The sequence below is a fragment of the Coregonus lavaretus genome (genome assembly GCF_964263955.1).
Source record: "Coregonus lavaretus genome assembly, contig: HAP1_SCAFFOLD_2798, whole genome shotgun sequence".
Classification (NCBI taxonomy): domain Eukaryota; kingdom Metazoa; phylum Chordata; class Actinopteri; order Salmoniformes; family Salmonidae; genus Coregonus; species Coregonus lavaretus.
This window is the reverse complement of record NW_028163375.1, coordinates 56,749-73,768: the sequence shown is the minus strand read 5'-3', so window position 1 is coordinate 73,768 and position 17,020 is coordinate 56,749. Positions and strand designations below refer to the sequence as shown.

The window sequence follows — 17,020 nt, the reverse complement described above, 5'->3', positions numbered from 1 at the left end:
ACCTTCCGTATGGACCTACCCCTGAAGCAGCCCAAGGTGGAGGGGTAGAGGTGGGAGGCATGGGCAGGGGGAGCCACTACTGTTCCCCTTGTATCCTCCTCCAGCTGTGGAGAGGAACAGAAGCAGAACGTCTCTGAGAAACCCTCAGCAGACTCAGAGACCAGCAGAACTCAGCCTAACATCTACAAGGAGGAGAATACTGAGCTGACCAGGAACAAACCTGAGACAGAACCTTTGAAGGCTAAGAGAGACGATGATGATGATGACAATGAGGAAGAAGATGGAGATCATCACAAGCATGAGTCTGATGATGAAGACGGGCCTTCGTCAGAGCCGAGGGAGTGAAGCTGGAGCCTTATGATGAGGAGGCCAATTTTTATAAACTCCCTTATCTACTGGGTGAAAAACCACAGTGTGCCATCACAGCAGCAAAATATTTTCCCATTTGTACTTTAACTATTTGCACATTGTTACAACACGGTATATAGACATAATATGATATTTGAAATGTCTTTATTCTTTTGGAACTTCTGAGTGTAATGTTTACTGTTAATATTTATTGTTTATTTCACTTTTGTTTACAGTTGGTAGAGCATGGTGCTTGCAATGCCAGGGTTGTGGGTTCATTTCCCACGAGGGGACAGTATGAAAATGTATGCACTCACTAACTGTAAGTCGCTCTGGATAAGAGCGTCTGCTAAATGACTAAAATTTGAAACATTGAAATGAAATACTGTAGAAGTCCATTCATTCCTATGGGACTGCTTTTCTGAGGAGTGTCTATATGGCCGACCGATGTGTTTAGCATCCAGCCTCCAGAATATTCAATCCAGGGTTCATATCGAACTGAGCTCACTTCCGTGTATTCTTTATTCGACGGGTCGCATGCTTCCCGTCTTCATTTTGACCAGGCAACGCGCAGCGCTCATCCGCCCTCGTCAGTAGCCGTGCGGTATAGCAGCGAGAGCGCTACATGCGAAGCAGCGACATTTATCTGCGCGAAGAAGTGGATATTTACACACTGCTTACATAACTGGGACTATTTCTACTTCTGTTATTTTTTTTCTTTTTCTAGCCACTCAAAGCTTGTTTTTAATTGCACGTTTGTTCACATTTTGCATTACTAACTGATTTAAACTCAAAATGGAGAATCAAGAAAGCAAGTATCTCCCCGAGCTTCTCGCAGAGAAGGACAGTATGGATGTTTCGTTTACGCACGCGATGAAACTTTTATCTGCAGGTAAAAACACATTTGATTTGCAAAATGTCCTGCCTCTACCAAAAGGATTGATATTTTATCCATTGCGATAAGATTTTTTAAATCGTGCGTTTTGAAAAAGACGCACTGTGGCTAGACGGGACGGGTATAGTGGGTCTGCAAACAGTAAACCCTTTCATAGCCTGTGCTACGACCCGTCACCCCACTGCACTTACTTAGTGACACTGTCTAGACACGGTTTAACAACCGGTTGAATGAAACCGTGAAAAATAGCTTTTCATTATCGAGTTTGTGGATTTCCCGATCGCATTCTCAAAGCTGCAACCCCTCTATTTCCATAATGGGTTTTCTGTGTCTGCAAACCGGAGAGAGAGAGAATGATGGGATGTTCTGGCGTCTTTGTGTGGCAGATATCTCCCTCGTGTGTGTGGTCGTTACCCACAGCAAACCACCAAAATTACCAATGCACAAAATACCATGTTTTCTGTCCCCTGGCAGGTTATCCAGAAACCCTTTGTATTTCCGATGTGGGTGATTGCACAGAGAGAAGGCTATTCAGAGTTGCATGTAGGTCGCTTTAAAACGTTTACAAGGTTCTCATCTATTACCAATTGTGGTGGTTTATTTTGAGAAGCCTACTATTGAAGCAAAAGTTGTGGGTGTGGAGAGACTACCACGTTTTGTTTTGACCTATTGTTTGACTAGCAACACCCGCAGAAGGACATATTATTGAAGTTTACCCATACGAAACAAAAAGTGCTTTTTAAAATATATTTTTGGGGTGCATTCTACATTTGCCAAATATATATTTTTATGCATTTTCAAATGTATGTTAATACGTGACGTTTGTAAATGTATTTGGAATACAATATATTATTTGGACCATTTTAAAACAGCAAGGGTTCGAGGTGAACTTAATACAGTGTAACAGCGTCGACGCAGTGTAATAGTGTGTTTGACATTACCAGTGTAAGAAGGAAACGTTTGTCTGCCTAAACATGGTTACTGTAGTTATTCGGTCAGTGAGAGATGCTACTATCTGTGTGGTTTTTTTTTAGCTGCTTTCCCGGACACATTTTATGCCTAGTCCTGGACTCAGTGGGGATTCTCCATGGAAATAACGGTTTAATCGCTTAATCTGTGTCCGTGAAACAGGCCCTTTCAGTTCAGTCAGATGTGTAAAATATTACAGCTAAGATCTACAGTGGCTTGCGAAAGTATTCACCCCCCTTGGCATTTTTCCTATTTTGTTGCCTTACAACCTGGAATTAGAATTGTTTTTGGTGGGGTTTGTATCATTTGATTTACACAACATGCCTACCACTTTGAAGATGTAAAATATTTTTTATTGTGAAACAAACAAGAAATAAGACAAAAAAACAGAACTTGAGCGTGCATAACTATTCACCCCCCCCCCCAAAGTCAATATTTTTTAGAGCCACCTTTTGCAGCAATTACAGCTGCAAGTCTCTTGGGGTATGTCTCTATAAGCTTGGCACATCTAGCCACTGGGATTTTTGCCCGTTCTTCAAGGCAAAACTTCTCCAGCTCCTTCAAGTTGGATGGGTTCCGCTGGTGTACAGCAAGTCATACCACAGATTCTCAATTGGATTGAGGTCTGGGCTTTGACTACGCTATTCCAAGACATGTAAATGTTACCCCTTAAACAACTCGAGTGTTGTTTTAGCAGTATGCTTAGGGTCATTGTCCTGCTGGAGGTTGAACCTCCGTCCCAGTCTCAAGAATTTCCCTGTATTTAGCACCATCCATCATTCCAGTTTCCCAGTCCCTGCCGATGAAAAACATCCTCAGAGCATAATGCTGCCACCACCATGCTTCACTGTGGGGATGTTGTTCTCGGGGTGATGAGAGGTGTTGTGTTTGCGCCAGACATAGCGTTTTCCTTGATGGCCATAAAGCTAAATTCTAGTCTCATCTGACCAGAGTACCTTCTTCCATATGTTTGGGGAGTCTCCCACATGCCTTTTGGCGGACACCAAACGTGTTTGCTTATTTTTTTCTTTAAGCAATGGCTTTTCTCTGGCCACTCTTCCGTAAAGGCCAGCTCTGTGGGGTGTACGGCTTAAAGTGGTCCTATGGACAGATACTCCAATCTCCGCTGTGGAGCTTTGCAGCTCCTTCAGGGTTATCTTTGGTCTCTTTGTTGCCTCTCTGATTAATGCCCTCCTTCCCTGGTCCGTGAGTTTTGGTGGGCGGCCCTCTCTTGGCAGGTTTGTTGTGGTGCCATATTCTTTCCATCTTTTAATAATGGATTTAATGGTGCTCAGTGGGATGTTTCTGATATTTTTTTATAACCCAACCCTGATCTGTACTTCTCCACAACTTTGTCCCTGACCTGTTTGGAGAGCTCCTTGGTCTTCATGGTGCCACTTGCTTGGTGGTGCCCCTTGCTTAGTGGTGTTGCAGACTCTGGGGCCTTTCAGAACAGGTGTAAATATGCTGAGATCATGTGACAGATCATGTGACACTTAAATAAAGTCCACCTGTGTGGAATCTAACTAAATATGTGACTTCTGAAGGTAATTGGTTGCACCAGATCTTATTTAGGGGCTTCATAGCAAAGGGGGTGAATACATATGCACGCACCACTTTTACGTAATTTAATTTTTTTAGCATTTTTTGAAACAAGTTATTTTTTTAATTTCACTTCACCAATTTTGACTATTTTTTGAATGTCCATTACATGAAATCCAAATAAAAATCCATTTAAAGTACAGGTTGTAATGCAACAAAATAGGAAAAACGCCAAGGGGGGGGGGGGGGGGGGTGAATACTTTTGCAAGGCACTGTATGTTGAAAGGCTGATATCCAGCGAAGCACAGCAATGAGTTGTTAAACATTTCTGAAACGTGTGTTGCCTACTATTCCAGCTGGAACTTTTTCTTTTTGGTTGGGAAATGTGTTCTTCCTCTGCCCTTTCCACCCATGTGTTTTTGCATTATAATACAGACCTTCTGGAATGGAAATCTAGTACAGTACCGTAACCTACCGTTTGGTGGAGGTAGCTTATAGAAAATGGTGTAACCGGATGACTTTATCAAGACCCTCTGGTGGCTGACAGTCAGTCAGTGTCTTTTGAGATCATAGATGAAGGCATGATGGTTCATTGTTGCTAGAAAAGTGTCTTGGTTTATTGTGTCTCATGAGATACTGTATATTCTAAAATGCTTCAGGTGGGTTGCCACTAGGCCTATCAGTGAGTCACAATGCAAAAACATGACTTGGAAATACATGAAATCCTCATGGTGTGATGTGATTTCTGATTTCTACTGACCTTGACTTATGAGGGGATGACATAAAGGTTGTCTGTCGTTAGCTCATCCTAGAGACCCAGACTGGCACCCGGCTGGGACTTTGTCTGTCACCTTTTAAATGTCATCAAAGCTGGCTGAAGCGGTGGGCTATATATGCCCTACTACACAGGCGTGTTTGACAAGGTGTAAAACAGGTTGCATAAGTTAGCTACTGTATTATCTCACCTTGGCTTTGTCCCTCATGGAGCCTTTGTCCAGTACTGATAATACTGCAGATTGTAGATATGGCTTGACTGCTATAGCGCCTGTAATGGGACAATACAATGTGTGTCAGTGTGCGACTGGCTGGGCAAAGGACAGTACAAAACAATACTGTCACGATCGTCGGGAACAGAGGACCAATGCAAACATATTTATTTAATCTGAACGATAACACGAACAAAACGATAACGTGACGTCCTTAGCTCAAACACAACCTACTAGGAACACGGAACAAGATCCCACAAACACTGAGGGAAAACAGACTGTTTAAATATGGTTCCCAATCAGAGACAACCAGCAACAGCTGACACTCGTTGCCTCTGATTGGGAACCACTCTGGCCAACATAGAAATACAAGACCTAGAATGGAAAACAAAGAACACAAAACATAGACTCTACACACCCTGGCTCAACATAAAAGAGTCCCTAGAGCCAGGGCGTGACAGTACCTCCCCCCAAAGGCGCGGACTCCGACCGCGCCAACAGAACACCACATGGGAGGGACCGGGTGGGCACTCCGCCTTGGTGGCGGATCCGGCTCTGGGCATGATCCCCACTCCCTCTCTAACCCCCCACAGTACCCCTGGTCCGGTCTGGCCCTGCTGGCCGGAGCTGGACTGAACACTGGTGGAGCGGATTGCTCTAGCTCCGACGTGGAGCAGCTGATCGGTACCGGACCAGGCACCAGTGGAACAGGCACGGGCCGTGTCGGACTGACGACGCACACCACTGGCTTGGTGTGGGGAGCAGGAACAGGCCGAGCCGGGCTGACGAAGCGCACCACTGACTTGGTGCGGAGAGCAGGAATGGACCGGGCCGGGCTGGCGACGCACTCCACTGACTTGGTGCGGGGAGCAGGAACAGACCGGGCCGGACTGGCGACGCGCACCATCGGCTTGGTGCGGGGAGCAGGAACAGGCCGGACCGGGCTGGCGACGCGCACCATAGGCTCGGTGCGGGGAGCAGGAACAGGCCGGGCCGGGCTGGCGACGCGCACCATAGGCTTGGTGCGGGGAGCAGGAACAGACCGGGCCGGACTGGCGATGCGCACCATCGGCTCGGTGCGGGGAGCAGGAACAGGCCGAACCGGGCTGGCGATGCGCACCATAGGCTCGGTGCGGGGAGCAGGAACAGGCCGGGCCGGGCTGGCGACGCACACCATAGGCTTGGTGCGGGGAGCAGGAACAGGCCGGACCGGGCTGGCGACGCGCACCATAGGCTTGGTGCGGGGAGCAGGAACAGGCCGGGCCGGGCTGGCGACGCGCACCATAGGCTTGGTGCGGGGAGCAGGAACAGGCCGGGCCGGGCTGGCGACGCGCACCATAGGCTCGGTGCGGGGAGCAGGAACAGGCCGGGCCGGGCTGACGACACGCACCACAGGCTCGATGCGAGGAACAGGAACAGGCCGGACCGTACTGGGGACACACACCACTGGCCCTATGCAGGGATCAGGAACGGGCCGGACCGGACTGGTAACACACCCCAGTACCTCTCACCGTGCCTCCACACTTTCCCTCTCCTCTGTGTGACCAGTGGCCCCCTTAACCTGACGGCCTCCTCTGCAAACCCGCTGGACCGCTCCATCGCGGCCTCCTGCTGCCCCGTCGTCCACGGCGTGAGCCCCCCCCCTAAAAAAATTCTGGGGGTCTCTCCTCCCCGTGGGCCAGGCCTCTATAGTTCTCGCCCAACTCTCGCTCTTCTGTTTCCAACTCCAGCCTCTCTCCTCCTCACATGGCTTGACCCAGTCGAGACTCTTCCTCCACTGCTCCCAAGTCCACCCTCTCTGCTCTTCACTAGGCTTGACCCAGTCGAGGTTGCCACGGAGATCCGCTAGCGATTCCCCTGGCGATGGCTCCTGGACACGCTGCTTGGTCCAGTTTTGGTGGGATCTTCTGTCACGATCGTCGGGAACAGAGGACCAATGCGCAGCGTTGAATGCAAACATATTTATTTAATCTGAACGATAACACGAACAAAACAACAAAACGATAACGTGACGTCCTTAGCTCAAACACAACCTACTAGGAACACGGAACAAGATCCCACAAACACTGAGGGAAAACAGACTGTTTAAATATGGTTCCCAATCAGAGACAACCAGCAACAGCTGACACTCGTTGCCTCTGATTGGGAACCACTCTGGCCAACATAGAAATACAAGACCTAGAATGGAAAACAAAGAACACAAAACATAAACTCTACACATCCTGGCTCAACTTAAAAGAGTCCCTAGAGCCAGGGCGTGACAAATACATGCCTTTGAGTGGTACAGTGCCTTTGTGTCAGTGTGTGTGTGGCTGGTCGATGAAGTGTACAGTGCCTTGCAAAAGTATTTATCCCCCTTGGCGTTTTTCCTATTTTGTTGCATTAAAACTTGTAATTTTAAATGGATTTTTATTTGGATTTCATGTAATGGACATACACAAAATATTCAAAATTGGTGAAGTGAAATTTAAAAAAAATAACTTGTTTCAAAGAATTCTAAAAAATAAATAACGGAAAAGTGGTGCGTGCATATGTATTCACCCCCTTTGCTATGAAGCCCCTAAATAAGATCTGGTGCAACCAATTACCTTCAGAAGTCACATAATTAGTTAGATTGCACACAGGTGGACTTTATATAATATAATAATATAATATAATGCCATTTAGCAGACGCTTTTATCCAAAGCGACTTACAGTCGTGCGTGCATACATTTTTTTTTGTGTATGGGTGGTCCCGGGGATCGAACCCACTACCTTGGCGTTACAAGCGCCGTGCTCTACCAGCTGAGCTACAGAGGACCATTATTTAAGTGTCACACAGGGACGGCCTGTTCAATAGGGCGATATGGGCGACGCACTGCCAAACGGGAAAAGGAAGGGATTTTTTTTCTAATCAATTATATCACGGCAACAGTAGTTATCAGTGTTGTAATCTATACGTCTGATCTGCCACAGTGCCACACTGCCACTAAATGTCGAATCAGGCTAAAGTCGTGCTTCAAATGGCTCCACCCCCTTTTGGGGCGATTTCAGTCAGATTGAAAATCGCCCAGAACTTCTGTCATAGACTCCCATGTAAAATCTATTTTTTTCAAATTTCAGAGCCTTCAATACAATCTCAATGGGTGTCTGTGGGCTTGCACTTACGCGCTTTCGTCATACGTTACGTAACCATGAACGTAACTGAGAAAAGAGTGGATTGTTTGAAAGAAGTTCCTTTTTGTCGGCGAACAAATGAAGATAAATTGGCAACGAAACAATTAGGACCTCCCAGACCAAATTTAATAATTCAACAGGTTTCTACTAAAGGCGGAAAGTCCTACACCCGAGGATTTTCCAAAAATTGGTACGAACGAAAAAAGACATTGCCACTCACTCAACTGGATGACGAGGGATACAGGCTAGCTGTCCGCCGCCACAACGATGAGGTTAGTGTTGATAATCACAAGTTTACTGGATGTGGATATGGTGTAATAAAGGCAGTTTATTCAGAGGTAAATATATCTGGAATCGCGTTCACGGACCCGTTCGTCAAACTCTTAGGGAGCTATAAATTAAGCCCCATTACTTACCATATCAGATAAGAGAAATTGCTGCAGCTACATATATTTTACATCCTGGCCCTACATAGTTCACTATTTGCATCACTTACCAAAATATTACATGTGGTCATATATGCTTGGAAAGTGGAGATGCCATAGAACGTCAAAAAAGTAAACATTGCTGGAGACACATTGCCGTTTTGGAGAAGACATCGCGTTTGCTAGCGAAGAGATTTGTTGTGGCAAATGAACTTGGGCTGGGAATTGCCAGGAACCTCACGATAAGATATATGCATCAGCATTGCGAGTCTCATGATTCTATACGTATTGCGATTCGATACTGTGATTTTATTGCGCACCATATATCTGTTGCAGAGGGATCAGAAAGCCATGAGAACGAGTTTTGATCAGTCATGGAAATAAAAGTGCTGAAAACAAATTGGCTCCCAATGTGAAAAGATTGAGAACAAGCTATGAAGGAACAATAATGGTGTTTTGGTGCAGGTACAGCCAACTAGCGCTAAAATATTGCGATATTGTCAATACAGTATATCGTAAAGTATCACTATGTAACTCGATTTCTTTCACCCCAATCCCTCAAATTAACGGTAAATAACTGAATTGTTTGCCCCACATTTAGCTAAGATGATTAGCTAGCCAGCTAAAATGTTTTAGTTAGTTAGCAGTCGCATCTACAATAGTTTACTGTCAATAACATGTCTCCAAAAATGACGTGGTGTCTCCAATTGTGTTGACATTTTACAATTGCAATGCGCATCCATGAGTATCCACTTTCTGTAGCTCAGCTGGTAGAGCATGGTGCTTGTAACGCCAAGGTAGTGGGTTCGATCCCCGGGACCACCCATACACAAAAATGTATGCACGCATGACTGTAAGTCGCTTTGGATAAAAGCGTCTGCTAAATGGCATATTATTATTATTATTATTATTATTATCTGAAGAGAGCCCCGAAACATTGTGTGCAGACATTTTATGCAATAAATGAAGTAGGTTCAATCTAGTAGTTCTGATCTTCTGATTGGTCCTGATGAGTTGGGCGAGGTCCCCTGCAGGCTACTGTCACTGTTGCATTGGCTCTGAGTCGGGTTCTTTGTCTTCAAATGTTCAGCCTAAGAGAGGGGATTTTTGTGTGTGTGTGTGTGTGTGTGTGTGTGTGTGTGTGTGTGTGTGTGTGTTTAACAGTGATGATGTGTGTGTGTGTGTGTGTGTTTAACAGTGATGATGTGTGTGTGTTTGTGTGTGTGTGTGTCCTCAGAGCAAGAACTCGTGAGTTGGAAGAACTGAGAGGCCTATGGCGTGGGTGTTGTCCTTGGCCACCTGCTGACAAGGCTGACAAGATAGGACCCTTTTGTCCATTGTTATTGGATAGGAACAGAACTTATAACCAGCTCCTGACCTAAATAGATCTTAGCACAACATTTTACTCAACATATCATATTCCATATTCACTATAACAAATATATTTACTACGACATTAGCAAGAACCGCCACATCCTCAGCCGGCTAATCCAGTGTGTGAAGTTTTGCGGAGTGTTTGAGTTAGCTTTGCGAGGCAAAGATGAAACTGAGGGCTCCACCAACCCTGGTAAGCCAACACTTTTGAGATCAGTCAATAAATGCTTCTGGTATTGACTTATATGCTGCCCCTGTCTTCATGTTGTTGCTGGACATATCTTTTTTTAAATGTGTGTAGGTCACCTAAATCATCAGAAAAATTGCCCCTCCTGAGAATTTTTTCAGGAGCCGCCACTGGTGTCACATGATCTGTCACATGATCTCAGTATATATACACCTGTTCTGAAAGGCCCCAGAGTCTGCAACACCACTAAGCAAGTGGCACCACCAAGCAAGCGGCACCATGAAGACCAAGGAGCTCTCCAAACAGGTCAGGGACAAAGTTGTGGAGAAGTACAGATCAGGGTTAGGTTATAAGCAAATATCAGAAACTTTGAACATCCCACGGAGCACCATTAAATCCATTATTAAAAAATGGAAAGAATATGGCAACACAACAAACCTGCCAAGAGAGGGCCGCCCACCAAAAGGAGGGCATTAATCAGAGAGGCAACAAAGAGACCAAAGATACCCCTGAAGGAGCTGCAAAGCTCCACAGCGGAGATTGGAGTATCTATCCATAGGACCACTTTAAGCCGTACACTCCTCAGAGATGGGCTTTACGGAAGAGTGACCAGAAAAAAGCCATTGCTTAAAGAAAAAAATAAGCAAACACGTTTGGTGTTAGCCAAAAGCCATGTGAGAGAAGGTACTCTGGTCAGATGAGACTAAAATTGAGCTTTTTGGCCATCAAGGAAAACGCTATGTCTGGCGCAAACCCAACACCTCTCATCACCCCGAGAACACCATCCTGCTGTGGGGATGTTTTTTCATCGGCAGGGACTGGGAAACTGGTCAGAATTGAAGGAATGATGGATGGCGCTAAATACAGGGAAATTCTTGAGGGAAACCTGTTTCAGTGTTCCAGAGATTTGAGACTGGGACGGAGGTTCACCTTCCAGCAGGACAATGACCCTAAGCATACTGCTAAAGCAACACTCGAGTGGTTTAAGGGGAAACATTTAAATATCTTGGAAAGTCAAAGCTCAGACCTCAATCCAATGGAGAATATGTGGTATGACTTAAAGATTGCTGTACACCAGCAGAACCCATCCAACTTGAAGGAGCTGGAGCAGTTTTGCCTTGAAGAATGGGCAAAAATCCCAGTGGCTAGATGTGCCAAGCTTATAGAGACATACCCTAAGAGACTTGCAGCTGTAATTGCTGCAAAAGGTGGCTCTACAAAGTATTGACTTTGGGGGGGTAAATAGTTATGCACGCTCAGGTTTTCAGTTTTTTTTGTCTTATTTCTTGTTTTTTTCACAAGATAAAATATTTTGCATCTTCAAATTGGTAGGCATGTTGTGTAAATCAAATGATACAAACCCCCCAAAAATCCATTTTAATTCCAGGTTGTAAGGAAACAAAATAGGAAAAATGACAAGGGGGGTGAATACTTTCCAAGCCACTGTAGATTAGTACAGCAGACACCACTGCTAGGCTGCTAGGGTACCCAGCTGCTTGCAAACCTCTGGTTCCCAGCTGCTAGCAATCCCCTGGTTCCCAGCCGCTAGCATCCCTCTGGTTCCCAGCCTCTAGCAAACCTCTGGTTCCCAGCCTCTAGCATCCCTCTGGTTCCCAGCTGCTAGCAAACCTCTGGTTCCCAGCCTCTAGCAAACCTCTGGTTCCCAGCCGCTAGCATCCCTCTGGTTCCCAGCTGCTAGCAAACCTCTGGTTCCCAGCCTCTAGCAAACCTCTGGTTCCCAGCCGCTAGCATCCCTCTGGTTCCCAGCTGCTAGCAAACCTCTGGTTCCCAGCTGCTAGCATCCCTCTGGTTCCCAGCCGCTAGCAAACCTCTGGTTCCCAGCTGCTAGCAAACCTCTGGTTCCCAGCTGGTAGTGTAGTTGACATGTTTGCACGTGGCATGCTGAGACGGTGTCATGGCAGAGAGGTGAGGCGGTGGTCTGGAATGAACAGTGTTGTAACATACTATAGACTTAAGGCTCTTTCATGTGTATGACTTCTAACCAGTCAATGGTCTGGCAATTCATGTTTTGAAAGTAATTACATTACATGGTAACTACATTGATATGACATACTAAAATGTAGTGTTTGAATCAATTAAATTCTCCCTTTGTAGAAATCGAGAGAATCCAGAAAGGTGAGCCCAAAAAGGAGGGAGGAGACACGTACCTGGACCTCTTCACTGTCAAGAATATCAAACTGAAGGAACGTGTGCTCATACCTGTCAAACAGTATCCAAGGGTAAGCCTTCTCCCTCCTCAAACATCTCCTCTTTTGTCCTCTCTTTCATTCAGCAGCTTGAATTACCTGGGCGTCTGGGAGTATGCTGGCTCTCAACCATGCTTTAGGGACTCGGAGGGAGGTAACACATTTCACAGTAATATGCTTCCCCCGAGGGACAACGATCAGCTTTTAATAGATTTCCTGGTCCGTCATTATTGTAAGTGGCACTAAAACTCTGTATTTACATGGTGATTACATGGTTGGCATTACTTTGCACAGTGTAACCACAGTGTGTGTGTGTGTGTGTGTGTGTGTGTGTGTGTGTGTGTGTGTGTGTGTGTGTGTGTGTGTGTACAACCATTCTACCAGTCTACGGCTTGTACAATTGTTCCGTTGCCTAGTTCCTTACACTAGTGAAGGTCTTCCACATTTGTATTGGAAAAGGCGATGTGACCCACACTGAAACACTGTGCTTTAAGCAACAAGTACAGAACACACAGCACCTCCTCAACACTCTAGAAGCAACAAGTACAGAACACACAGCACCTTCTCAACACTCTAGAAGCAACAAGTACAGAACACACAGCACCTTCTCAACACTCTAGAAGCAACAAGTACAGAACACACAGCACCTCCTCAACACTCTAGAAGCAACAAGTACAGAACACACAGCACCTTCTCAACACTCTAGAAGCAACAAGTACAGAACACGCAGCACCTCCTCAACACTCTGGAAGCAACAAGTACAGAACACGCAGCACCTTCTCAACACTCTAGAAGCAACAAGTACAGAACACACAGCACCTTCTCAACACTCTAGAAGCAACAAGTACAGAACACACAGCACCTTCTCAACACTCTAGAAGCAACAAGTACAGAACACACAGCACCTTCTCAACACTCTAGAAGCAACAAGTACAGAACACACAGCACCTCCTCAACACTCTAGAAGCAACAAGTACAGAACACACAGCACCTTCTCAACACTCTAGAAGCAACAAGTACAGAACACACAGCACCTTCTCAACACTCTAGAAGCAACAAGTACAGAACACACAGCACCTCCTCAACACTCTAGAAGCGATAAGTACAGAACACACATCACCTTCTCAACACTCTAGAAGCGACAAGTACAGAACACGCAGCACCTCCTCAACACTCTAGAAGCGACAAGTACAGAACACACAGCACCTCCTCAACACTCTAGAAGCAACAAGTACAGAACACACAGCACCTTCTCAACACTCTAGAAGCAACAAGTACAGAACACACAGCACCTCCTCAACACTCTAGAAGCAACAAGTACAGAACACGCAGCACCTTCTCAACACTCTAGAAGCAACAAGTACAGAACACGCAGCACCTTCTCAACACTCTAGAAGCAACAAGTACAGAACACGCAGCACCTCCTCAACACTCTAGAAGCAACAAGTACAGAACACGCAGCACCTTCTCAACACTCTAGAAGCAACAAGTACAGAACACACAGCACCTTCTCAACACTCTAGAAGCAACAAGTACAGAACACACAGCACCTTCTCAACACTCTAGAAGCAACAAGTACAGAACACGCAGCACCTTCTCAACACTCTAGAAGCAACAAGTACAGAACACGCAGCACCTTCTCAACACTCTAGAAGCAACAAGTACAGAACACACAGCACCTCCTCAACACTCTAGAAGCAACAAGTACAGAACACACAGCACCTCCTCAACACTCTAGAAGCAACAAGTACAGAACACACAGCACCTTCTCAACACTCTAGAAGCAACAAGTACAGAACACACAGCACCTTCTCAACACTCTAGAAGCAACAAGTACAGAACACACAGCACCTTCTCAACACTCTAGAAGCAACAAGTACAGAACACACAGCACCTCCTCAACACTCTAGAAGCAACAAGTACAGAACACACAGCACCTTCTCAACACTCTAGAAGCAACAAGTACAGAACACACAGCACCTTCTCAACACTCTAGAAGCAACAAGTACAGAACACACAGCACCTCCTCAACACTCTAGAAGCAACAAGTACAGAACACACAGCACCTCCTCAACACTCTAGAAGCAACAAGTACAGAACACACAGCACCTTCTCAACACTCTAGAAGCAACAAGTACAGAACACACAGCACCTTCTCAACACTCTAGAAGCAACAAGTACAGAACACACAGCACCTCCTCAACACTCTAGAAGCAACAAGTACAGAACACACAGCACCTTCTCAACACTCTAGAAGCAACAAGTACAGAACACACAGCACCTTCTCAACACTCTAGAAGCAACAAGTACAGAACACACAGCACCTTCTCAACACTCTAGAAGCAACAAGTACAGAACACACAGCACCTTCTCATCACTCTAGAAGCAACAAGTACAGAACACACAGCACCTCCTCAACACTCTAGAAGCAACAAGTACAGAACACACAGGACCTTCTCAACACTCTAGAAGCAACAAGTACAGAACACGCAGCACCTTCTCAACACTCTGGAAGCAACAAGTACAGAACACACAGCACCTTCTCAACACTCTAGAAGCAACAAGTACAGAACACGCAGCACCTTCTCAACACTCTAGAAGCAACAAGTACAGAACACACAGCACCTTCTCAACACTCTAGAAGCAACAAGTACAGAACACGCAGCACCTTCTCAACACTCTAGAAGCAACAAGTACAGAACACGCAGCACCTCCTCAACACTCTAGAAGCAACAAGTACAGAACACGCAGCACCTTCTCAACACTCTAGAAGCAACAAGTACAGAACACACAGCACCTTCTCAACACTCTAGAAGCAACAAGTACAGAACACACAGCACCTTCTCAACACTCTAGAAGCAACAAGTACAGAACACGCAGCACCTTCTCAACACTCTAGAAGCAACAAGTACAGAACACGCAGCACCTTCTCAACACTCTAGAAGCAACAAGTACAGAACACACAGCACCTCCTCAACACTCTAGAAGCAACAAGTACAGAACACACAGCACCTCCTCAACACTCTAGAAGCAACAAGTACAGAACACACAGCACCTTCTCAACACTCTAGAAGCAACAAGTACAGAACACACAGCACCTTCTCAACACTCTAGAAGCAACAAGTACAGAACACACAGCTCCTTCTCAACACTCTAGAAGCAACAAGTACAGAACACACAGCACCTCCTCAACACTCTAGAAGCAACAAGTACAGAACACACAGCACCTTCTCAACACTCTAGAAGCAACAAGTACAGAACACACAGCACCTTCTCAACACTCTAGAAGCAACAAGTACAGAACACACAGCACCTCCTCAACACTCTAGAAGCAACAAGTACAGAACACACAGCACCTCCTCAACACTCTAGAAGCAACAAGTACAGAACACACAGCACCTTCTCAACACTCTAGAAGCAACAAGTACAGAACACACAGCACCTTCTCAACACTCTAGAAGCAACAAGTACAGAACACACAGCACCTCCTCAACACTCTAGAAGCAACAAGTACAGAACACACAGCACCTTCTCAACACTCTAGAAGCAACAAGTACAGAACACGCAGCACCTTCTCAACACTCTGGAAGCAACAAGTACAGAACATGCAGCACCTTCTCAACACTCTAGAAGCAACAAGTACAGAACACGCAGCACCTTCTCAACACTCTAGAAGCAACAAGTACAGAACACACAGCACCTTCTCAACACTCTAGAAGCAACAAGTACAGAACACACAGCACCTTCTCAACACTCTAGAAGCAACAAGTACAGAACACACAGCTCCTTCTCAACACTCTAGAAGCAACAAGTACAGAACACACAGCACCTCCTCAACACTCTAGAAGCAACAAGTACAGAACACACAGCACCTTCTCAACACTCTAGAAGCAACAAGTACAGAACACACAGCACCTTCTCAACACTCTAGAAGCAACAAGTACAGAACACACAGCACCTCCTCAACACTCTAGAAGCAACAAGTACAGAACACACAGCACCTCCTCAACACTCTAGAAGCAACAAGTACAGAACACACAGCACCTTCTCAACACTCTAGAAGCAACAAGTACAGAACACACAGCACCTTCTCAACACTCTAGAAGCAACAAGTACAGAACACGCAGAATCTTCTCAACACTCTAGAAGCAACAAGTACAGAACACGCAGCACCTTCTCAACACTCTAGAAGCAACAAGTACAGAACACGCAGCACCTTCTCAACACTCTGGAAGCAACAAGTACAGAACATGCAGCACCTTCTCAACACTCTAGAAGCAACAAGTACAGAACACGCAGCACCTTCTCAACACTCTAGAAGCAACAAGTACAGAACACACAGCACCTTCTCAACACTCTAGAAGCAACAAGTACAGAACACACAGCACCTTCTCAACACTCTAGAAGCAACAAGTACAGAACACACAGCACCTCCTCAACACTCTAGAAGCAACAAGTACAGAACACACAGCACCTTCTCAACACTCTAGAAGCAACAAGTACAGAACACACAGCATCTTCTCAACACTCTAGAAGCAACAAGTACAGAACACACAGCACCTTCTCAACACTCTAGAAGCAACAAGTACAGAACACACAGCACCTTCTCAACACTCTAGAAGCAACAAGTACAGAACACACAGCACCTCCTCAACACTCTAGAAGCAACAAGTACAGAACACACAGCACCTTCTCAACACTCTAGAAGCAACAAGTACAGAACACACAGCACCTTCTCAACACTCTAGAAGCAACAAGTACAGAACACGCAGCATCTTCTCAACACTCTAGAAGCAACAAGTACAGAACACACAGCACCTTCTCAACACTCTAGAAGCAACAAGTACAGAACACGCAGCACCTTCTCAACACTCTGGAAGCAACAAGTACAGAACACACAGCACCTTCTCAACACTCTAGAAGCAACAAGT

General features: G+C 45.7%; 1 protein-coding gene across 1 annotated transcript in view; it reads left to right on the top strand.

Annotated features, from left to right (window-relative positions):
• Positions 1 to 1,143: 1,143 nt before the first annotated feature.
• LOC311118191 (KH domain-containing, RNA-binding, signal transduction-associated protein 1-like) overlaps positions 1,144 to 17,020 on the top strand; it is a gene marked incomplete at its 5' end in the record, with an annotated part of 30,624 nt that continues 14,747 nt past the window's right edge. Inside the window, 2 exons of the mRNA XM_084193044.1 lie at positions 1,144 to 1,240; positions 11,998 to 12,122. Of these exons, the coding sequence (XP_084049170.1) occupies positions 1,144 to 1,240; positions 11,998 to 12,122 (222 nt within the window). The remainder of the gene's footprint in view (positions 1,241 to 11,997; positions 12,123 to 17,020) is intronic.